The sequence below is a fragment of the Callithrix jacchus genome, chromosome 19 (assembly GCF_049354715.1).
Source record: "Callithrix jacchus isolate 240 chromosome 19, calJac240_pri, whole genome shotgun sequence".
NCBI lineage: Eukaryota > Metazoa > Chordata > Mammalia > Primates > Cebidae > Callithrix > Callithrix jacchus.
The window spans coordinates 22,145,799-22,171,587 of record NC_133520.1 but is presented as its reverse complement, the minus strand read 5'-3'; the positions used below and the strand labels follow the sequence as shown (position 1 = coordinate 22,171,587).

Sequence of the window (25,789 nt, the reverse complement as noted above, 5' to 3'; positions counted from 1 at the left end):
TTACTGCACTTTTTATTATTCTTAGTGACTTTAATATCATTAAGAATGTTAATGCATCTAACACTGACTTCTTAGGCACATAAATCCCCTATGGCAGACACCACTGGTTTTTACCCAACATCTTTTCATCTCTTCTTCCTTGCAAACCAATTTCAATTATCAGGCTACAGTGTGCATAGGCAAGGTGGGCCCAGTCAAAACTGGTAGGTTTAAATTAATCATGGTAATTCCATTCCACATTGCAAGTGTCGGTCAAGAATCAGGTATATGACCTGGTTAGAACTTAAATGGTACCTTGAGAAGAAGTCCTCCAGGGGGCTTCAGAGAGAGGTTTAAATATGAAAAGACATGAAATTAAATCAATCTTCCCACTTTTTGGGTCTCTGGATATGTGCAGATAGGAAGACGAAACTCTTGGTATACTCTGCCAATGAATCTATTTAGCTTCCCTTTTGTAGTAGCAGGGAACACTACCATATGATAACTTAAATGTCTGGTATGTCAGTCAGATGATATATGAACTGAATCTGGTATATAAGAACTGAATCTGGTATATGAAGGGAGGTCTTGCCTTCCAAATATTATGTCTGAAAGTTGAGGCCTACCATATTGTGGAATCATGTAAGGAAAGCAAAAAAATTAATAGGGAAGCTACCCCAAGACTAAACCATTTACTTCTGACTTCTTGAGACAATAAATCCATATTACTTAAGAATTCTCACATCTGTAGCCCAAAATAGACCTCTCTCCAGCATACCCACCAGATTAACTGGCCATATCCTAAACTAGTGGTTCTCTACTGCAGGTGGTACCATCACCTTCTGTGGAGGGGACAGGAGAAGGGGAATAAGTTACTGACAGTCCATGAGGAGACTGCTGCAAGTATTTAACATCTGGAAACTCAGAATGTTGAATATCTCAGGGTGTGAAACCAATTCTCATGTGAAAAAAAATTACCTCACTCCAAATGCCTGTGGTTCACCAATTGGGAAGTTCTACTACATATTTTGTCATTATCAATAACTGCATGCATGACCTCCAAAATTATCTCTTATCCATACAGCTTACTACTCTAGGGAACACTTCAACAATTCTTCATTCCCACAAGAAATACCAATCAATATGTTCCTAACACTTTCCATTTTTCTCCTCTTTACTTCCGTGCCCTGGGATTAGATTACTTGGTCCATCACTGCTTTGCAAATACCTTCAATTTCTTTACCCTTTTTTCCTCCATTGTACTTATTCTAGAAAGCCCCCAATCTTGGCTAATTTCTGTTCTTCTCCTACTCAATGATTTCACCCAAGCAGCTGAAAATGGCTGAAAACAATACACAGTCATTTAAAATTCATTATTACTAAATTTAAATAACTTGGAAATCCTATTTCCCTAGCTCATTTACTCTTTTCATCTTCATACTGACCATTTCACATTTTTTCTTTCTCTCGTCAAATATCTAATAACTCCTCTACCTTCCTTACTCTCAGCAGACGACCGTACTTTGTATTTGATTTATTGTTTGTCTCCTCAAAGTAGAATGCAAACATAACAGGGAGGTATTTTTGTCTTTATCTGTTTCTTTATTATATCCCTAGTCATGTGCAGAAGAGTCCCTGGCTGTTTGATACTCAATAAATAGCTGATAGATGAATGAATCCGTTTAAATGTTATCTATGTCACTACGAAACAAGTTTAATACCAAAAGCCAATGACCTTACATTTTCGTTCACTTTGCTCTGTGCAAATGACACTAATCAGATGTAAAAAAATACTAAGAACAAATTAAAGAATTCAAAACATAAAAAAAAAAAAAAACCCAAAACATAGGAAATTCTCAGTCGTAAGGGGATGAATTAGGAAGCAAGAGGTTACTGCTTTGTTTCTCCTGCTATAAAAAGTAAAAATTCAATACATAATTTGAAAAAAATCTTATTTTTAAAAACATCCTTGGTTTATTTTACTTAGCTCTCTTTGCTTTCCCAGGTGGAGGTGAGAAAGTCAGGCACTCTGAGGTAAAGAGGCTATTACAACTGCTTCTACCTAGAAGTCTTATCCATTTCTGTGAGTGAACTTGGGTCAAGCCTGGGTTAAATTGAGAGAGAACATGCTGAAAAAAAAAAATTCTTGAAGCTCCTGCAAGATGTGTGGGGATGATGCAATAATTTGGAAATCTCAAAGTCCCTAAGCATATGGTGCTTTTATTCCCATGGTATAATTTAATTGTTGTACTTGGGGGCTGCATGGGAGGTTAGGGAGCTTCGAAAAGTCAGACTGAAATTTCTGATAGTATAGAATTATTTCACAGAGCTGCTTGAGGAAGAGAATCTGCTTCAAATACATGGCCAGTCTCTTCATCAAGACACTTACCAAACTGGGAAATGGTATAGGGCAGAAGGCTGAATAGTGGAAAAAATCTCCCATAGTTTACGAAGTGAAGGACAAAAAGGCCCAACCAAGTTCTATCTAGCTCCCCATTCTGAACATTCGAAATCAAAGATAGGTTGAGTCTAATTAAAAATACAATTTAGTCTTGTCTAAGCTCAATTCTTGATGGAATGAAAAGGGAGAAACCTCTCTGGGGCAAAAATAATATAAACTTCCTTCTCTATGTTATTTCTATTCATGACATCTTTCATCTAAGACATTTGGAAAAGCGGAAAAGCGTGACAAATGAAAGAAAAAACAACAGAAAGGCAGGTTCACAGATGATTCAGTTGTTGAAATTAGCAGATAAGGACCTCAAAATATTATTAAAATGTTAAAGAAAATAGAGGAAAAAAATAAACAAAGATATGGGGAATTTCAACAGAGAACTGAAAATTGAGAGAATCAAATAAATAATCTTGAACTAAAAAAGATAATATCTGAAATTCAGACTAATTAGATGGACTTAACAGCAAAATGGTTATAGCAGAAGACAGAAATAGTGAATCTGAAGGCAGATCAATAGGAAATATCTTATTGAAGCATGAAAAAAAAAAGAAAGAGTGGAAGGAACAGAACAGAGCATAAAGAAAATATAAGATACCATCCAGCATATATGCAATTAGAGTCCCAGAAGGAGAGGAGAAAGTATTAAGGCAAAATACAATCTACAGAGATTATGGCTTACAAGTTTGTAAAACTGATAAAAGATATCAAACAATATTGCAAAAGCTCAGTCAATTTCAACCAGGATTTTCTGTTTATACAAAGAAAGCTAGGATTAAGATTAACAGCTGGCTTCTCAAGAAACGTTATGGAAATTATTATAGAAAACAATGAAATAATAAATGTAGAGCCCTGAAAGAAAAAGCTGCCAAGCTACAATTCTAACCCAGCACAAGTATTCTTTAAAAATGAAGGTAAAAATAAAGACATTTTCAGATAAACAAAATCCTATCAAGAATTTATCACAACACACTCACATTACAAGAAAACACTAAAGGAAGTTTTTAGGCTAAAAAAAATGATTCCAGATAGAAACATGGATCACTAGGGAGAAATAAAAAACACCAAATGGGTAAATAAATGGATAAATAAAAATATATTTAAAATTAATTAGTAAAGAAAATGTAAAGCAACAATTGAGTAAAAATGTATTACAAGATTTATAACACAGATTAAGGTAAACTATACAACAACAGTCAAACAAGGAGTCATCTAAAGATTTCTACTTGTTTGTGAAGTAGTAACATACAAATCATTAAATAAAAGATCCATAAAGAACTAACAGAAAAATGGGCAAGAACCTCGAACCAAAACTTCACAAGACTAGATATCCAAATGGATAGTAAATATATGAAAAGATATTGAACCTCATTATTCCTCAGGGAAATACAAATTAAAATCACAGCAGGACACCACTATACTTCTGCCAGAATGGCTATAAGTGAAAAATGCTGATAATACCAAGTTCTGGTGGGAGCTAGTAGAATTATGCACTGGTATAGTCACTTTGGAAAACGCTTTGAAAATATCTTCTAAATTGAAAGCTGAAAATCCTCTACTATATGGCCCAGAAATTCTATGCCCAGGAATATATCTGATAGAAATAGTACATAGGACCATCAAAATAAATATATAAGCATAGCCGCAGGAACTTTACTGTAGTAGTCAACATCTGGAAATAACCTAAATATTCACCAACAACATACTGGATAATTTCTCAGTACTGATATACAATGAAATACTAAACAGCAGTACAGAAAAAAAAGAGCAAACTACTGATATATATAAAACATGGATGAATCTCAAAAACAACATGTTGAGTAAAAGATGCCATACACAAAAGAGAATATGCTGTATGATACAATTTATATGAAGTTCAAAAACAGGTAAAAATTCATTAATGGTCAAAGAAATTAGGATGATGTTTATTTCACAGTGGTAGGTTACAAACTGTGAAGGAGCATGTGAGCACTTTACCCTATGCTGGAAATATTCTACACATGAATATGGGTGAAGATTACATCAATGTATGCATATACAAACATTTATTAGGCTTATACTTAAAAGCAGAATGCTTGCACACCTTGCTGTATGTATATCACCACATTAAAACAAACAAACAAACAAAAAAAAAAACAGAAAAACTTCAGCCACAAAAGGGAAGTAATCCATATGCAGAGATCTTAACAGCTTATGGAAAAACAGAAAACAGTCTATTCTATTGATGTCTACACAGGCTTTTTCTCCACTGGGCCGCTAAAAGTATGATAGTAAAATTTTATTATTGTAAAACTTTGATTATTTCTCTCTTAGGAGTTACAAGTTCTTGATTATTTGTCCATAAATACATTCCTTCATTCACAAAATATGTAAGTAAAATATCATCCTTTACTTTAGAGGAAAAAAAAAGCAGAAAAAAGACATAGTAGTACTGGGGATAGATATATGATAAATTGTCAACAGGATGGTCAGAAAAACCTTCATTGGAAGGCCTTGTTCAATTAGAGATCTGCTTTAAGTAGAGAGTATTCTAACATTCAAAGGTCAAGAGTTAAGGAGAACTCAGCAAAGGAGAATGGGAAGGACTGGTTTGAGAGGAAAAAGAAAACCAGGAAATAAAGTGTCCCAGAAGCCAAAAAGGAGAGTGTTATCAGGAAGAATAAATGCTCGACAGGGTCAAATATTGCTGACAGGTTAAAAGGTGAAGATAGAAATGATCACTGGATTTTACAATACAAGACAGTGAAATAGACTAGGGAAGCAAAGTAGGACGGCTGAGCAGCATGAAGAGCTGACTTGAGGTAAGCATGAATCTGAATTGATATTAGTCAGCATGTTGTAGGTGTTTTAAGCAAGTTGTCTTCAGTTGCATAGCTGCAGAGACAAAGTTGTATTCACAAACCTGGTTGGGATTCTGCCAAAGGTATCTGACAAAGAGAAAGAGGAATTATAAATAATATCATAGGGTGGAGTGGATGAAATGGAGTAGAGAAAACAATCACTGAAGGTAAAGAATCAGAAACTAACTCATAAAGAAAGTTCACATATGTGCATTTTAAAATCACCAAATAAGACAGAAGCCATGTTGCAGAGAATCACATTGTGACAGGAGCTAGAATTCTTAAAGACTGAGGAAATAAGAAGCAAAAAATCATTAAAGTGTTATAATGAAGTGAGGAGGGTCCCATTTCCCCATTTCCAAAGGTATTCCCAAACATTTATAAACATACATATGTACCCACAGGAAACAAAAGCTATTTTGTTGTTTACTGTTAATTGTGTGATCTTACACAAATGGTGTTATGCTATGTCCTGCATACATTTCTACAACTTGATTTTTCACCACTTAATAAAAGAATTTTTTTCAAAGATAAAACCACTTTTAAGAAACAGCTCGTAACACTGTTAGTCTAATTCAAAAAGTGAAAATATATTTACCTTGAAGTTTTCTAGTAAGTTCAAGTTTTTCTTGCTCAAGACGCTTAATTCTTCTTTCATAAGCTTCTGTTGCTAAGTTGTTGTCTAGAGTCCTCTGAACATTAGCATCAAGATCCAGTGAGGTGGGACCAGCTGTAACTCTTAAACAGCTCCGATCAGAAAGTACACTGAAAAAAAGAAAAAAAAAATGTAGGTTCATACTGTGATGAAAAGTTAACGTTTAAAAAAGTTTTTTAAACTGACTCCATATTTGTGGCATAAACATCTTTAAATTGCTCATTTTTAAAACACAGACTTGAACATCTTGCAGTCAGCCAGCTGAAATGATTCAAAAAATTTTTTTGTAAAATCACCATAAACTATTTTTAGAAGCATTTTAAAAAATAAAAATTTAAAAATCCCCTGAATTATTTTGATTGAAAAACCCCCCACAAACTAGAAAATGAAGTTTGCTAAAGGGTTACTGGTAGTTTAAAACAATTTGACCAGCTAGATGCAAGAGTAGTATTCAAAAGCACCAACCACGGCCTTCTTTACGAGAATTGAAATTCAAAAGCAAGTTTCTGTCTTTAATTCAATACAATTTAAATAAAAATATTGAAACTGCTGGACATTCGGTGGTGATCAAAACAGACAAAAATCCTTGCCCATGTAGAGCTCATATTCCAGTGACTGAGACAGAAATAAACAAAATAAGACATTCATGACATTAGAAAATGTTAAATGCTAAGGAGAAAACAAAGCAGGAAAGGGAGAAATAAAGTACTGAAGGGGAGGAGATAAAAATTTAGATAAAGTAGTCAGGAAAGCTGTCACTGTGAAAGTAATTTTGGAAAAAGCTAAGTAAGGGTAAGGGGACCAGTTAAGGGAATATCAGAAGAATGAATGTCCCAAGCAGATGAAATAGAAGTATAAAAGCCCCGAGACAAGAGTATGTCTGACATGCTCACAGGCCAGAAAGGCAGCCTGTGTGGATGGAGTTGAGTAAACAAGGAAAAATCAACTCAGAAAGATAAAAGTAAGGCACTCATGTAGGGCCTTGTAAGAAGTTTGATTTGGAGTTAAGACATGAAGCCACTGGAATTGGGGATGAGTGGACTGGTCCCGATTAGGGGAGTGACATGTTCTGACTTATCTTTTAAGAGGATCACCTGAACAGGATCAGAGAAACAAAAGAAAGTAATAAGTGGGTGGTTAAGATGGATTTTTAACTAGACAAGAGGAGAGGTCTCAGTTGCACATTTAGGAGTCATCAGCAAATCTTTGGGAGAACACTAGAGAGTTTAGATGGAAAAGAGAAGTTCAAAGACTAAGCCACAGGACACTCTGATATTCACAAGCCATGGAGGTCAGGAGGGATCAGTTATGGAGACTGAGAAAGAATGACCTGCAAGGTTAGGAGAAAAATCAGTCATGTTCCCTTGAAGCTAGAAAAGAAAGTTGGCGTTTTTTGTGTGTGTTTTTTTGAGTTGGAGTCTCGCTCTGTCACCAGGCTGGAGTGCAGTGGTGCGATCTCGGCTCACTGCAACCTCTGCCTCCCGGCTTCAAGCAATTCTCCTGCCTCACAGCCTCCTGAGTATAGCTGGATTACAGGAGCAAGCCACCACACCCAGCTAATTTTTGTACTTTTAGTAGGGATGGGGGTTTCACCATGTTGGCCAGGATGGTCTTGATCTCTTGACCTCATGATCTACCCACCTCAGCCTCCCAAAGTGCTGGGATTACAGGTGCGCGTCATCACACCTGGTCCAAGAAGAAAGTATTTTAAAAATATGGAGCTGTGGCAAATAAGATGAGACTAAGCAAATAAGTAAGACTAGGACTGAGAAGTGATCATTAGATTTAGCAAGGTGGTCAACATGACATCGATAAAAGCAGTTTGCATGAAGTGATGGGGGCACATACCTGACTGGAATGGATTCAACAAACAAGAGTATGAGAATAATAAACAAAATATGGTCAACTGTTGAAGTAATTTTTCTACAATGTAGAGGAGAAAAACAGTAAGAGGTAAAGGAAGTAGAATCCAGATTTTATATCTTGCATTAAGATTGGAGAAAGTACTGAAATTTGTAAGCTAATAGCAATGATCTGATGATGCAGATGACATAAGAATTAAAAAATTCATGACATAAAAGCAAAACATGCACTAGACTAGCCAGGAAGGGATGCAAGAGACTGGTCTTACTAGAGGCTTGCACAGTTCATCCATGAAAAGAACAGAGTATTATTTGGGTCCAGCATTATGTAGGTGGTAAGCGTGGTGACTGGAGCTTGTGGAAGTTGTCTGCTGTTTGGGTCAATCCTTTCAATGAAAAAGGATGCAAGATTATCAGCTGAAAGTGAGGATGACAGAGGTTTCAAACTCAAGTAGAAAGAAATAGGCCAGATGCAGTGGCTCACATCTGTAATCCCAGAAACAGGGGAGGTTAAGACCAGAGGATGCCTTGAGGAATTGGAGGCTGCAGTGATCTACGATTGTGCCACTGTACTCCAGCCTAGACAGCAGCAAGAACTATCTCTAAATTGTTTTAAAAATTAGCTGTGCATGACCAGCTACTCGGGAGGCTAAGGCACAGAGATCATTTGTGCCCAGGAGTTTGAGGATATAGTGAGCTATGATTGCACCACTGCATTCCAGCCCTTCTGCTGCCCAGAACAAGACCCCACCTCTTAAATAAAAAATTATCGGCCGGGCGCGGTGGCTCACACCTGCAATCCCAGCACTTTGGGAGGCCGAGGCGGGCAGATCACACGGTCAGGAGATCGAGACCATCCTGGCCAATATGGTGAAACCTCGTCTCCACTAAAAATACAAAAATTAGCTGGGTGTGGTGGCGCGCGCCTGTAATCCCAGCTACTCGGGAGGCTGAGGCAGGAGAATTGCTTGAACCCAGGAGGCGGAGGTTGCAGTGAGCCGAGATTGCACCACTGCACTCCAGCCTGGCGCCTGGAGACAGAGTGAGACTCTGTCTCCAAAAAAAAAAAAAAAAAATTATCTAGGTAAGTGGAATAGTAAATACACTAGGGTAATACAGTGTATTTGTCAGAGAAGAGGCACTTGAGTTTGGTAATCATGAATCTAAAGTAGAGCAGTAAGAATAGTCAGCTATTTTCTCTAGTCATTTGGAACTGTACAGGTACAAGTAGAGAATAAAATTTTAATAGTCAATGTTGACTTAGCAAAACGAGTATAACAGAATGAGACACAGCCAAAGAAACTCAAATGGCATACAAGGAGTGATTATAATCATTCTCAATGGAATTTAAACAGGGTAAGAGGGAAATAGGGAATATAAGTGAAGTGAGGGTCAGTGAAAGGATGGTAGGATCAATGAGTTGAAAGTTCTTCTGCTTAACTTCTAGAGAATATTCAATAGTAAGACACTCTTCTAATTACTGCCTCCCTGCTAAAGATTAGACTCTGAGCTCTCTGTTCCATCCTTTCCCCTCCAATATGCGTTAAGACTTTCATGTATTCTATTCATTTTGTAATGCTTAACTTTCTATTTCCAGCAATAGGCTCATTCTATTTTTTAAAAAGTTTTAATTTACAAAGCTTTCTCATACGTTTTTTAAACTCAAACTCAATTCAATTTAATCTGATTTAAATGGTCCAAACTATGTTAACTTTTCAAACTTACCAGCTACTAGTATATGTAAAACCAACAAATGGCAGATGGTGGCCAGAAAATGCAGTATGTGTTGGTGGGGGCATCGTTTCCTAAAGGAGAAAAAAAAATTTGTAAGAATAGATAGCTATGACCTGTAGGCTTTGCTATAAATATAAAATGCCAAAAAGAAATATTTAAAAAATTGACTGTTCAATTTTCAAACACTGATAAATTTGGTACAGTTGTTTAGTGATATAAAATTTAGACCATGAACCCCTCTACTCTCAAATTCTAATTAAATGACAATAAAGACTGAAAGTCTGGTATTGAGAATACAGTCATTATTCATGTATTCTGTATTTGCAAATTTGTGTAGAAGCTAAAATTTGTTTGTAAACCCCAAATCAATACTTGTATTAATTTTATGATCACTTGTAGACATGTGCAAAGTAAAATTTGAGATGTCCTATGCTCACACTCCCAGCTGAGGTTGAAAAGGAGAGGCTCTGCCTTCTCACTTAAACGCTTATATTGTAAACAAGTGTCCTTTACAGGGTCTCTTTGGTGTCATGTATTTCACATTTTTGTGCCTTTACGTGATTCACTGCTTGCAAAGGTCCGCAGGCATAGCGCTGAAGCACTGTCTAGTATTCCTAGTGCAAGGGACAGTTATGTGCCTTTAAGGAGAAAATAACAGGATAGAAACGCTTCATTTCGGCATGAGTTACAGAACTGCTGGTGGTAAGTTCAATGGTGAGTTCAGTGTTAATGAATCAACAATATATGTTACATAAAGTGTCTTTAAAGAGAAGTACACATAAAACAAGACTATGTATTGATCAGCTGATCAGAGACTCACAGGAACCTAACCCTGTGTTTCCCCCAGAGCAATGGTTCAATATTAGCTAACAGTGTTCACAGCAACAATATAGAACCTAACTACCTTGAATAATTAGAATCAACTGTACTATGTATTTAATTTGGAATGACTCACAATTTGTTAATAGTAAATAGAACTGTATTTGTAAACAATTGGTAAGAGAAGTCCATTTAATTCTTCTTTGTGAATTTCAGACAGGAAAGTATGAGAAATTTTTATCTGTCTTGAATATAGTACCAGGATAGTTTTACAAGTATCAGTCGTCAAACAGTGATCATGGCTTATTGTATTGAAACGGTATTCACTGTTTCAGTGAAAAGTAATATAACATGTGTACTTATGTACCCACAAAAATTAAAAATAAAAAGTTTGTTAAGAAGTCATATAACATAAACATAAAAAATTTTAGTACAGAATTAAAGCCACAGTTGATTGAATAAAAATGAAAGCTCAAATTAAGAAGGCCAAAAAGGCAAATAACACAAAAATTTTAAGTTCTTATTTTCCTAAATTTTAATCTCATATAACCTAAAGGTCATCTAACCTCATATAACTAACATAACTCATATAACTAATCTCATATAACCTAAAGCAGGGGTCAATATATTATACTGGTCTGTTTTAGCACTGCCCACAAGCTAAGAATAATTGAATTATTTGGCTAATGGACTGGCCAAATAATTGGCTTGAGGTCTGCCATTCACCTCAAGCAGGGCTATACCAAGACTGTGGACTATTTTCCCTATTGATTTCCTACCAAGGTTGCTATTGTTAGCAGCAACACACTGGGCTTAGGTATTTAGCCCTGGAATCTGCCCTTTGTATCAGCAAAGCTGCTGATTTTTCTATCCAGTTCCATGCTTTGTCCCAGACAAAGTCAGTGGTGGGGATGGAAGTGTGCGGTACCTGTGACTTTAACTAAAGTTCAGTGGTTTTTCACAAATAAATGCTTCTCAATTTATTTCTTTCTCTTCATTTGATGTATCAGCCCTGACATGGTTATTTTTGACAATTTTGTCCAGTTTTATGATTAGTTTTCGGGAGAAATTTGACGCCCTTTACTTTGCAATCATAAAATCTTTTTTAAGTGCGTAATTTGTTTTCTTAGAAAGCTTAAGGGAATATCTTATCTAAGAAGTAAAACTTCTAATTTTAATTTTGTTCTTAGTCATAAATATGTTCACCTCAGTTAACTTTCTTCTTAACTTGATTTGTGACAGAATAAGAATTGGAAGCCATGATCACTGTTTGACTGGTAACTAATAATTGTAAAACAATCCTACCAAAATACTTATAAACCAAAAAATTACTGTATAACCATATTAGAAAGAAACAGAGGGACAGAACTTCCTCACGGTGTCATACTTACAGAATTTTTTAAACAATCATCGTCTACATCAAAATTTGATGTATCTGTTGGGCTACTAACTTCTGGAATATAAGGTGCTTCACAGTTCCGAATATTATCCCAATCAATTTCACTGAAAAATGGGTGCTTCTTAAAGTCTTCTATTCCATTTTGACCAAGACGATGTTCTCTGCTACAAATGAGCCTTCGAATAAGATCCTTAGCATTTTCAGACACATCAGTCACTTGGGCTGGAAACTGAAACCTCTCCTAAACAGAGAAAAACAAACAAAATATAAATCAGTGTTTAACCTAACTACGTTGGTTGACTTATTTATTTTCTTAAAAATACATTTTCTTTTAAATATATCTAGTAACTGTATGTTGGTACAAAGTACTAATAATAAAGGAATACAGGGATGAATGACAGATCATTTTCCCAGAACTTCTAACTGCATATATGACTTAAACATGCATGCGCTATAGAAGGAAGAATAAATGATATCTAAAATACTGTAAACTACTATCAGAATGAAGAGGAACGAATTAAAGTAGTAGAATCTGACTCAATATTGATAATGGTCATATAAGTTACATGCTAATGATTAACCAACAATAATAATACATATTTTTAAAGTACATAATATTTATCTGACACTATTTAAAGTACTTTACTCATTTAACTCGTTTACCCCTCAAAACAATCATTTTAGGTGGGTACTCCTACTATGCTAATATTACACAAGAAATAAAAGTACAGAAAATTCAAGCAACTTTCTTGAATTTTACACATCTAGTAAGTGGCAGAACCAGAATTGGAACTGAAGCAGTAATCTGTGATGTTAAATATGTTATACTACAATATTTTTTTCTAACTCAAATGATATACATGCTATTTACAACCTTGCTGCTATTTCCAGTCTTTCAACTCTTCATAACTATTTGAAACATTATCTTTACAGCCAGGTAGAAGAACATAAACCCTATAAAACTGATTCTTATATATGTAAAGTGACTAATCATAATTGCTTCACTGGAACAAATTAAAAAGAACAGATTATCATTCCCTTCTATGGAATATTCCTATTCATATTCTAAGTTTTTGCAATTGCTCACAATCTTCTAAGACTGATAATAAAGCCTTTCTTCTTATTTTGAACAGTCTATTTCACTTAGTACTAAATGAATTAAAGTTTTATTAATTTGCTTTGGTTGTGTATCAGTATTGCTTCTAATGTTACGTGATCATAAATAATATTAGAATAGGTATCCTTGTACATATATCTTTGTTCTACCAAAAATGTCCTTGTACATATATCTTTGTTCTACCAAAAACAGGGTAGATTCCTATACTGAAGTTGCTCAATCAAAACCTCTAACTATTCTTTTAAGGCTCGAGGTGCATACCTGCACACTTCTTGAACAGAAAGGTTACACCAATATATATTCCTATCAATGTCTTAGAATGCCCATCTCATTGCATTACTTATGGTACAGAGTACTGTTTTTATTTTGATCTTGCTAACTTGACAAGAAAAAAAAGTATCTCATTCTTATTTTAAATTTGTATTGCACTTATTGCTACTAAAGTTGAGAATTGTTTACACATATTCTAGATACATATACTATAGTAAGCAATGATCTAAATTCTCTGCTTATGACCTTTGTTATTCTACTGTAGAGACCATTTCATTTCCTACTTAGTAGCATCTCTAATAAAATACAAGAAAATTAGAACTAATAATTTATGAATTAATTTATAGATTTTTACTATTCATGTTTGTCATGTCCCTTACTAGGATAAAAAATGTGATTATTCATTGTTTTTAGAAAAATGCTTTCTCTCTTTAAAAATGATTTTATGTATTATTTATCACATGAAATTGAACAAAAGTATTATACTAACTTTGTGATTCATGATTTTTCCATATGTCTCCACCAGAGATTCTGCATAAAATGGTGTTTCTCCATAAAGCATTTCATACATACAGACCCCCAGAGACCACCAGTCACATTCAGGTCCATATCGGCCTTTTCCATCTTCCATTGCTTGAAGGATTTCAGGAGATATATAATCTGGGGTTCCTACAGCCACTGAGGACTGAACCTGAAGAAATTTACAAATTTATTTATCTACTATATTAGAAACAATTTCAAATTTAAAATAATTATTTAAGATACACAATAGTATTATCTCATAAACACATCTTTGTCATTATCTGAATAATAATAATCCTTGTATATAGGTTAAATTTTAATTATCCCCACATTAATAGTTTTCCAGATTTCATAACATGAGAGAACTTTTGTTATAGCTGTTATTTAATTGACAACATTTAGAAGAACAATTTAAATCATCATACTCATTAACCACAAACTAAATATTTGGTTTAGAACATTCTTTGTTGATAATTATCTGTAAAACTTATATATGTGGGGAAAAAAAATTGAAGCTGTGAAAATTTTACAATGAGATGGGGGGAAAAAGCTCCTAATATTTAGGACAACACTATGAGAAGCCTGGAGATTATGTTTAAACTCCTTAATAGACACTTAAGAAAATAAATGTCAACAGTGTACAACAAACTACTTGTTAATTTTTTAAAAAAACTATAAAAGAAGAGGTATATCCTTCAAAAACTAAAGTTCCAATACAGAAAAAAAGCTGAGTACACTGTTATAGCAGATAAGATGTAATTAGAAAAGAGGTAATTAAGGTTAGGAATGGTAGCTCACATCTGTAATCCCCGCACTTTGGGAAGCCAATGTGGGAGAATCACTTGAGCCCAGGAGTTTGAGACCAGCTTGGGCAACATAGCAAGACCCTGTCTCTATAAAAAAGTAGAAGAGGCTGGCTGTGGTGGCTCATGGCTGTAATCTCAGCATTTTGGGAGGCTGAGGTGGGCGGATTACAAGGTCCACGAGATCAAGACCATCCTGGCCAACATGGTGAAACCGCATATTTACTAAAAATACAAAAATTAGCTGTGTGGTGGCGCGCACCTGTAGTCCCAGCTACTCAGGAGGCTGAGGCAGGAGAATTGCTTGAACCTAGGAGGTAGAGGTTGCAGTGAGCCGTGACTGCACCACTGCACTCCAGCCTGGCAACAGAGCAAGCCACCGTCTCAAACAACAACAACAAAAAGTAGGAAAAAAAAGAAAACAGTAACTAGAAAAGGCCTGGGTATATATGTTGTAAGGTACTTTGAAGTAAAAGAATATTGGCCCTTTACATGTTTTAAAAGAACCTATCCAAAAAATGAACATTCCTACGGCAGAATACCAGTTAATATTCTGGATTTTCTAGACTACATTACGAATTCTTAATAATTAGGATAAACTTACATTTTAGCAATACTGAGATTAAATAACTTGAAAATCCTTCCGTTACAAACTCTTAAAAATGCTAGATATAATAATTATTTGTATAAACACACAAAAGAACTTTTTACAAAAACATTCTTAGAGGTTAGTGATTTAAAAATGCTTGAGAATCAGAATAATAAGCATTAGAGCTGAGTGGAGTTGGGAAAGTGTTGATGTTCATTTCCTAGGGACTCGAATTTTAACATACACAAAAGCAAAGACCTTAAGCTTACATGAGGTGGGGAGTTTAAAGAGGGAGACTGCCCTATATACACACCCTTTGCCCTAAAATGTATACTGTAAGAAAAATGGTACATTATAAAAATCTGCCACAAAGCAGAGAAGTGTAACAAGACATAGATAAAATGTGTGTGACAAATGAAAAACATTGTTCCTGTAGAAATCTGTAATGTTATGTCACACAGTCTCAACATTTGGGTTGTGAATCACACTGCTTCTGTGGTCCAAATGTTCTCAAGCCAAGAAATTGGCATTAGCATTGATTAAAGGTTAGTTGCCTCTAGAAAGCAAAACAAATTCAAAACTACTCTGGAGGACACATGCTCAAATTTGGCCAAATATAATTCTTACACATAAAATCTCGCTGAATATGAGATCACAATGCAATAATATAAACCAAATGAGGAAACTGTCAATTATAAGTAACTGAGAAATCCCAAAGAGAACAATTAGATCCCTAAGAACAATCGGATGAACTCTATGAAATAAGTATGTTTAAAATTATTAAAGACCTAAGAAAATCAACAACACAAAAGTTTTTAAAAATCAAACAGAAGTCCTAGAAAGTAGTCACTGAAATAAAATTAATGCAATGAATAGATAAACAGTGGATTAGATAGAGTTGACGAGAATAATAAACCTGAAGAAGAGCTGAAGAAATTAACTAGCATCTAATATGAAGACCTAAAGAAATGGAAAATTTGGAATAAATACTAAGATGTATGGGCAAGTTCAACATAGTATAAGATAAGAGAACTTGAATGGGCAAGTTCAACATAGTATAAGACAAGAGAATGAGATAAAAGAGAGAATAGTGGAAAGTCATCCAAAAACACAGAGCTTAAATTTTTCAAGAATGGTTAAGACTTGAATTTTTGGATGAAAGAAGGGCATTAAGTGCATAAAAGAGGCCGAGTGCAGTGGCTCACACATGTAATCCTACCACTTTGGGAGGCTGACGCGGGTGGATCGCTTTAGCTCAGAAGTTTGAGACCACCCTGGGCAACATGGTGAAACCCTATCTCTACAAAAAGTTAAAAAAATTAGTGAGACATGGTGTTGCATGTCTGCAGTCCCAGCTACTAGGAAGGCTGAGGTGAGAGGATTGTTTGAGCCTGGGAAGTTGAGGTTGCAGTGAGCAGAGATGGCACTAATGCACTCCAGCCTGGGCAACAAGAGTGAAACCTTATTTCAAAAAAACCAAAAAGTACTTAGAAGATAAATAAAAGTAGATTCATGTCTACACACACTGGAATTAAACTACGGAATACCAACACCAAAGAGATTTTTAAAGCATTAAAGCATAAAGAGAGATTATCTACTAAGGAATGACAATTAGACCAACAGCTGAGTTATTAATAACTAACAATTGCAGTCAGAAGAAAATGAAGTTGTACCTTCAAGGTGATAAGACAAAATAACTGTCCATATAATATTACCTACCTACCTAAATTATAATACAGAAATGATACATATCCACATTAAGACTGAGTGAACTATCACTAACATTTCCTTTCTGATAAACAAATACTAATGGGTATACTTCAGAAAACAAGAAATTTAACCAAGATGGAAGAATGTGAAAATAGAAGCAATTGTGAACAAAGATATTAGCAAACTTTACTAATACATCTAAATGGTGGTTAACTGGATAATGTAATGATGAAGGAGGAGGAGAACAAAGACTAGAAAAAGAGGTACGAGTAACTAAGGTAGTAAATTTACTACTGAAAAAATAAATTAACCCCACAAATGTATACAACTATAATTTGTCAATTTACAAATAGAAAAATTAAAAATTTTTAGAACCACCCACTTTGCCCCCCTAAAAAAAAAAAGAAGGTGGAAATAAAACACTGGGAAAACAAAACTGTGGAGGGTGTAAACAGGATTCAAATATTCTACATTTCTTAGGTTTTTTCATTATTATTTTAAAGGTGGTAAAAAAATACATAACACAATTTACTATCTTAATGATTTTTTAAAGTGTGTAGTTCAGTGGCATAAGTACATTCACATTGTTGTGCAACCAGTCCCCACCATCCATCTCTAGAATTTTTTCATCTTAGAAAATTTTAAATTTGTACACGTCACTAATTCCCCCACTCCCCTTATGCCTAGCAACCACCATTGTACTTTGTTTCTTTGAACTTGATTACTATAGTTATCTCGCATAAGTGGAATCATATAATATTATATACTGGGCTTATTTCACTCAGCATAATTTTCTAAGGTTTCATCCATGTTGTAGCACATATCGGAATTTCCTTCCTTTTTAAAACTGATTGATATTCTATTGTATGTATACAGCACATTTTGTTTATCCATTATCTGTCAATGTACATGGGGGTTCCTTCCACCCTTTGGCTGTTGTAAACAATGCTGCTCTGAAAATGGGTGTACAAATATATGTTCAAGTCCTTGCTTTCACTTCTTTCGGCTATATATCCAAAGGAGGAACTCTGGATCACATGGTAATCCTATTTTCAATCTTTTGAAGAGCTACCTATACTGTTTTCCGTATTTTACATTTCCACAACAGTGCCCAAGGATTCTAATTTGTTCACATCCTTGACAACATTTGTTATTTTCTGTTTTTTTTTGATAGTAGCCATACTGCTGAGTGTGAGATGATATATCACTGCGGTTTTGATTTGTGTTTCACTAATGATAGTAATGTTGAGCACCTTTTCATGTGCTAATTAGCATTTATATATCTTCTTTGGAGAAATGTCTATTTAAGTTCCTTGTCCTAGCCACTTTGGGAGGCTGAGGTGGGTGATGAGGTCAGGAGTTCCAGACCAACCTGGCCAACAGGGCAAAACCCAGTCTCTACTAAAAATACAAAATACAAAATAAAATAACATTAGCTGGATATGGTGGCATATGTCTGTAATCCCAGTTACCTGGGTGGCTGAGGCAGGAGAATTGCTTGAACCCAGGAGGAGGAGGTTGCAGTGAGCCAAGATCATGCCACTGACTCCGGCCTGGGCAACAGAGCAAGACTCTGTCAAATTAATTAATTAATGTCTTGTCCATTATTTTTTTAACAGGGTCCTTTGTTCTTTGTTGTTGACTAGGAATTATTTACATATTTTAGAATTAATTTCTTGTCCATTATTTTTTTAACAGGGTCCTTTGTTCTTTGTTGTTGACTAGGAATTATTTACATATTTTAGAGACTAACCTGTTATTAGACATATGATTTGCAAATATTTTCTCATTCCATATGTTGATGCACAGTTTTAATGGAGACACTGCCCAATTTATCTATTTTTTTCTTTTGTTGCCCGTAATTTTGTGTCATTCCCAAGAAATCACTGCCAAATCTAATGTCATAAAGTTTTCTCTTCAATTTATTTTCCTAAGAGTTTCATAGTTTTAATTTTTGCATTTAGGTCTTTGATCCATTCTAATTTTTGTTGTGAGTATTGAGTTAATTACAGTATAAAGTTTCTTGTTTTGATTGGGAATGTAGCAGAAAAACTGATAAACTCTAGACAGTAGGTAAACTATAAATGTTTAAAAATTTAAACACTAAAATACTTAGAATCTGTAATTTCAAAAGAAAAAAGAGAAATTTAAAAGCTTAACTTGATCAAACCAATAGAAGGCAAGAAAGAAGGAAACAAACTCAAGCATGCATGTAAAGAAACAAGCAAACCCTATAATAAACAGCACTTAAGATACTAGAAATAAATATATTAATAACCACAAAATTCATAAATAGATTAAATTCACCTATTAAACAGAACTGTTATACTGGACAACACACAAAACCAGAATGAACAAATAGAAAAAATATCAGCAATAATCTGTTTAAAAGGCATGTACTTAAAACATAAGGACACAAAAAAGTTGAAAGTAAAGGGATGGAAATGGATATATCAGGCATATGATAAAGAAAAGAAACCTAAGGTAGCTACAGTAATACATTAAATATATTCCAATGCCAAAATCATTGCGAGATTTTTAAAAAATTCATTAATATAAAAGGAAATACCCTGGAAGAAAGGTCAATTCTGAATAAGATATGCCTAACAGCATAGCTACAAAAGAGCTGTGCAAAACACTGATAATTACAAAAAAAAGTTAATCTACCATTATAAGAATTTTAAAAGAATAAATAATAGATCAGAGAAATAAAATTGTTAAGAACAAAAAAAACACCTGAATGACAAAATTAACCATTTTGATCTTACAGACATATATATCTGCATCCAAAAGTCAGGGAAAAAAAAGTATTCTTTTAAAATAAATATAGAAGATACAAAAATTGGCCTGTTACAAAATCACAAAGGAAATTTCAAAAAATGCCAAAAAAAAAACCCCTGATACCAAATAGACCCAATCTATACTAAATCAAAACCAACAATAACTAACTAAGCAAATAAATGTATACTATGGATATGAAAAAGCACATTGCTATATTATTAGTGGTCCACAGAAGAATTCTAACTCAAGTTGGAAAATATTTAGAATTGAACAGTGGAATGCTCTGTATCAAAACTTATGAAGGAAAAGACAAGCATAAATAAATAATATTAGGAAAAGGAGGGCAAAACTACACTGCAAGGAGATATTAAAACTAGAAAGAAGGCGGTGTGAACTACTTTATGGCAATAAAATTAAAAACTCAGAGAAAATGGATAATTTTCACAGAAAAGACTAACATACTAAAACTCAGGAAGAAGCAAAATATCCAGCAGACCTATAATCATTAAAAAATTTGAATTAATAGTACAAAATCTCTCTGCAAAACAAATAAAATTGAAGAAAACAAAACTTCACCCAGGTTAAAGTGATTTAAAAGTAAATTCTATCAATGATATAAGTTAACAGATAACTACATTATAAACTGTTCTATTGCCAAAATGGGTGGGGGGGGGAATATGGGTCCTCTGTTTATTTTATAAGGCTAAAATGACCTAAATCTAAAAACCAGACAAGAACAATTTAAGAAAAAAAATTATACTCCAATCTAAGATATGACTAACATCATGTATGAATGCCAGGTAACAATATTACATAAAATAGTAGCAGAGTCAACTAGCACTCTGTTAAACTATTGTAATATAACATCTTGATAAAGTCATGTTCACCCAAAGGATGAATGATTTAATAATGGAAAAGCTGTCATTCATCAGAATAACAGATTAAAGGAAAAACAACCTACTATCATGTTGATGGATGCAGAAAGCCATTTAATTACAACCAGAATCATAACAAACAAATTCCAGTAATCAGAAATGGGAGGAAATTTCTTAATTCAGTAAGAGATACATACCAAAAGCTAATTGCAAACATTAAACTAATTAGAAGCTAAAGAAACAACATCATCACACCTATTTAACATTGTACCGAAGATCATTAGACTCCATGGTAAAACAAAAAGAATAGTACATATAAAGATTGTAAAAAAAAAACAAAGTTTGTCATAATTTATGGATTACTGATAAATTATATGAAAAATCTAGGAGAATCTACAAATTACTTTAAACCAAACAAAAAATTCAGCAAGACTGCTAGATTCAAGATGAATATACAAAATCAATTCTAATCCTAAAGAAGGGCAACAAGCTATTAAATTGAAAATTTAAACATTTATAATACAGGTAACATTAAAAATCCGTGAGTCACTTAGGAACAAATCTAACTCTTCTAGGTAATGGATTAATAGTGAACATTATGGAGCTGTATTAACAGACATAAAAGAAAACCTGACACAATAAAAACACAATATTCATGGATGAGAAGATTCCATGTTATAGACATAAATGTCCCCCAAATTAAGCTCTAATTTCAATGCAAGTCCTAAATACATAAGCCAGTGCTTATGAAGGATTGTTTACGTATGTACATGTATGGATATAAACCAATATGCTAAACCTAACAATCATACAGAAAAATAAAGGGCCAAGAATAGCCAAGATAATTTTAGAGCGAGAAAAGAATTAAAGCAAACACTTCTCCACCAGAAATTGACTTTTTAAAGTAAAGTGATTCAGTTGGTATGGTTTTAACTGAGATATAAGAGAAAAGGCAAGTTGAAATTTAATTTGAAAGTCACAAACTTGGGAAAGGCTCTTAGATTTGAGGCAGAGAATAATAATTACCCACACAAAGTCACACAATCATAACATTTCAGGACACTGAGAATAAATAAAACATTCTAAAAGCTTCCAGAGATAGAGAAAGGCTGTAATAAAAGGACTGAGACTCAAAATAGCATCAGATGTCTTAATAGCAACACTGCAAAAGACAATGTAATGCCTTCTAAATTACAAGAGAAAAACAGTTTCAAATCTAGAATACTAGGTCCAGATAAATTATCAATAAAATATGAAGGCATTTTTCAGACATGGAAGATTATGAAATATTTACTTCCAAGGGAACCTTCCTCAGGCAGCTATCACCAAATGTGATCGAGCAGAGTCTGATACTAGAGAACAACACTGTAAATTCCATGAAGATGATGAAAGGAGTTCTAGGAGAGTAACTCTGCAGTAGGTCTCTAGAACAAACAGGCCAGATTAGGAGAATGCAAGACTCCAGTATGAGTATCTCCATGGGAAAAAAAGAAACTGCTAAATTTCTTTTAATAAGTAATTTAACATGGTAGAGAGTTTGAGGATAAATTGGTGACAATTACATGGAAAATTAAGCAGAGCCAAGTGGTTACTATACCAGGAAGGATAAAAAGGTTTTGTAGAAAAGAAATGCAATTAAATAAACTGCATGACATGGCTATGAGTATTTGTATCTGTGATGTTGGTCACGTTGGGCTTGTATCATCATTAAAAAATACTGAACAGGATTTAATGAAGGATTGTGTGATAATTACATTGGGAGGATAGAGAGGAAGTATACTGGTTGGGCAAGAGCAGAGTAAGAGACCTGAATCCTCATCTTTGATGGTAGGAAATTAACAGATAGTATCTTAAAATAAAAGAGACAGCAGCACAACCATGGTTATAAGTAAATGAAATGCTCAAAGCACCACTACATTTGCCAGGGCGACAGAGCAAGACCCTGCCTCAAAAGATAAGACAATAAAATCTAAAATTAATTTAAAAATCTAAAATAAAACAAGGCTTCTTCATTATAGTGGGCTTTTCTTAAAATGTGTTCCTTTCTTTTTTTTTTTTTTTTTGAGAGAGGGTCTTGCTGCCACCCAGTCTGGAATGCAATGGCACCATCACAGTCACTGTGGCCTTAACAAGGTCCTATGCTCAATCGATCCTCCCATATCATCTTCCTGAGCTACTGTGACTACAGGTGCATGCCACCATGCCACCACGCCTAAATAATTTTTTATATTTTTTTCTAGAGATGAGGTTTTGTCATGTTGCCCAGGCTGGTCTCAAACTCCTGGGCTTAAGCAATCTTCCTGCCTTGGCCTTCCAAAGTGCTGGTATTACAGGTGCAAGCCTATGGTTTTGAAAATGGAAGTCCAACATGGTATTATGTTCAAGAAAACCATTTGGAGATCAATAAGTGGGCTAGAAACAAATCATAAAATATTATCCTATTGTCCAGCAAAATCAGAATGAATGACCAGGAAGACACATCAGACTTTCAGGAACCAATATAATTGGAAGAAACTCATAGACACAAATATTACTAATGCATTCTGAAATTTGCATTTCAAATGCATTCAAAAGGAATTTAGAAAAGGAAACATCAGACTACAGCGACTCTAGCTCCAGCTTTGAGTCCACTGGGCTTGTTATATGCAGGACTGGAGAATCACTAGCTCATTCTGTGGAGTTCTTTTTCCCTGCAGTTCTATCTTCACTGGAATGGTGGCCCCAACTTCCAGGTGCCAAAGCCTCCCTGATTTCAATCTGTGTTTTCTCAGCTTAGCAAGACCACCATACTATTTCCCTCTTCCAGTGTCATACCAGGCACTACCCACTTCTCACTTCATACTTCATATATACAGTTATCCTAGAGCAGTATAATTCCATATACACATCTTCCATTGTTTGTGACTATTGTCATATCCTTTACTTCTAGATGTCATAAACCCCACATTACAAATAATTACACATTTCATTATTTTTGCTTTTAACAGGTGCCTTTTATGTAAATTAAATAAGAAAGACAATATAGACATTTTCTTTACCCACTTATTTATGCATATGATATTTTTAATGCTATAAATCCAAATATCCAAACGGTATAATTTCCTTTGCCAAGGAGAACATTCTTCAGCATCTAGGCTTACTAGAGATTAATTTTCTCATCTTTCATTTAACTGAAAATGTCTCTAATTCACCCTCATTTTTGAAGGATATTCTTCTTCATACAGAAATCTCAGTTTCCGTATTTTCTCCTTCAGCACTTTAAAGATATCACTCCATGATTTCTAACGAGGTCAGTAGTTCTTACCATTTCTCCCCTCTATGCAATATGTCTTTCCTTCTGGCTGCTTTTTAAATGTCTTTATCTTTAGTTTTCAGCACTTTCAGACAGGGCCAGGTGTGGTTCTCTATAGGTCTGAAGTATGGTAAAATTCTTAGAGTTGAGTTTTCATCACATTTGGGAAGTTTCAGCTATTACTTACACATTTTTCCCACATCTACCTCACTCTCTTGTTCTATATGGATCCCTAAGCCTCTATTTATTTTGTCACAATATTTTTCTCTGTTCTTCATATTGGATAATCTCTACTGTCCTGCCTTCAAGTTCACTGGCTCTTTCTTCTCCCATCTCTAATCCACTTTTAGCCTCATCAGTGAATCTTAAATTTTAGTTACGGCGCTTTCTAATTCTAAAATGTCATTTGATTTATTTTCTGCTGAAATTCCTTATTTGTATAATCTTTAAGACTATATTTTCCTTTATTGTCTTAAGCATTTTTATAATCTTTTTTTTTTTTTTTTTTTTGAAACAGAGTTCCATTCTGTTGCTCAGGCTGGAGTGCAATGGTGCAATCTTGGCTCACTGCAACCTCCGCCTCCACCTCCTGAGTTCAAGTGTTTCTCCTCCTCAGCCTCCTGAGTTGAGTAGCTGGTATTACAGACATGTGCCACCACGCCTGGCTAATTTTGTATTTTAAGTAGAAATGGGCTTTCGCTGTGTTGGCCAGGCTGGTCTCAAACTCCTGACCTTGGATGATCTGCTGGCACTGGCCTCCCAAAGTGCTAGGATTACGGGCCTGAGCCCGGCCTATGATCACTTTTTTTTTTTTTTTAAATACTTTAAGTTCTAGGGTACCTGTGCAGATTGTACAGGTTTGTAACGTAGGTATACATGTGCCATGGTGGTTTGCTGCATCCATCACCCCATCATCTACAATAGGTATTTCTCAAAATGTTATCCCTCCCCAGTCTCCCCATCCCCTGCTATCCCTCCCCTAGTCCCCACCTTCTGACAGGCCCCAGTGTGTGATGTTCCCCTCTCTGTGTCCATGGGTTCTCATCGTTCAACTCCCACTTATGAGTGAGAACATACGGTGTTTGGTTTTCTGTTCTTGTGTCAATTTGCTGAGAATGATGGTTTCCAGATTCATCCATGTCCCTGCAAAGGACATGGACTCATCCTTTTCATGGCTGCATAATATTCCATGGTGTATACGTGCCACATTTTCTTTATCCAGTCTATCATTTATGGGCATTTGGAATATTCCATGTCTTTGCTATTATAAACAGTGCCACAATAAATATACATGTACATGTGTTTTTATAACTGAATGTTTTATAATCCTTTGGGTATATACCCAGTAATGAGATTGCTGGGTCAAATGGTATTTCTAGTTCTAGATCCCTGAGGAACCACCACACTGTCTTCCACAATGGTTGAACTAATTTACACTCCCACCAACAGTGTAAAAGTGTTCTTATTTCTCCACATCCTCTCCAGCATCTGTTGTCTCCACATTCTTAATGATCGCCATTCTAACTGGTGTGAGATGGTATCTCAATGTGGTTTTGATTTGCATTTCTCTAATGACCAGTGATGATGAGCTTTTTCTCATGTTTGTTGGCTGCATAAATGTCTTCTTTTGAAAAGTGTCTGTTCATATCCTTCACCCAATTTTGATGGGGCTGTCTGTTGTTTTCTTGTAAATTTGTTTAAGTCCTTTTTTTAAAAAAAATTTAAGTTCTTTGTAAATTCTAGTTATTAGCCCTTTGTCAGATGAGTAGATTGCAAAAATATTTTCCCATTCTGTTGGCTGCTGGTTCCCTCTAATGACAGTTTCTTTTGCTGTGCAGAAGCTCTTAAGTTTAATTAAATCCCATTTGTCTATTTTGGCTTTTGTTGCCATTGTTTTTGGTGTTTTAGTCATAAAGTCCTTGCCTATGACTAGGTCCATGAAGTCCTTGCCTATGCCTATGTCCTGCCTAGGGTTTCTTTAAGGGTTTTTATCATGTTAGGTCTTATGTTTAAATCTTTAATCCATCTGGAGTTAATTTTCATACAAGGTTTAAGGAAGGGATCCAGTCTCAGCTTTCTGCATAGGGCTA

General features: G+C 34.7%; 1 protein-coding gene across 34 annotated transcripts in view; it reads right to left on the bottom strand.

The window, feature by feature from the left end:
• CDC42BPA (CDC42 binding protein kinase alpha) overlaps window positions 1-25,789 on the bottom strand; it is a 327,482-nt gene that overhangs the window by 144,327 nt on the left and 157,366 nt on the right. For all 34 annotated transcript variants that reach the window (XM_017966458.4, XM_078356686.1, XM_078356692.1 and 31 more), the window contains 4 exons: window positions 13,618-13,818; window positions 11,733-11,981; window positions 9,514-9,593; window positions 5,870-6,036 (listed from right to left, as the gene is read on the bottom strand). In XM_017966458.4, coding sequence (XP_017821947.3) covers window positions 5,870-6,036; window positions 9,514-9,593; window positions 11,733-11,981; window positions 13,618-13,818 — 697 coding nt within the window. The remainder of the gene's footprint in view (window positions 1-5,869; window positions 6,037-9,513; window positions 9,594-11,732; window positions 11,982-13,617; window positions 13,819-25,789) is intronic.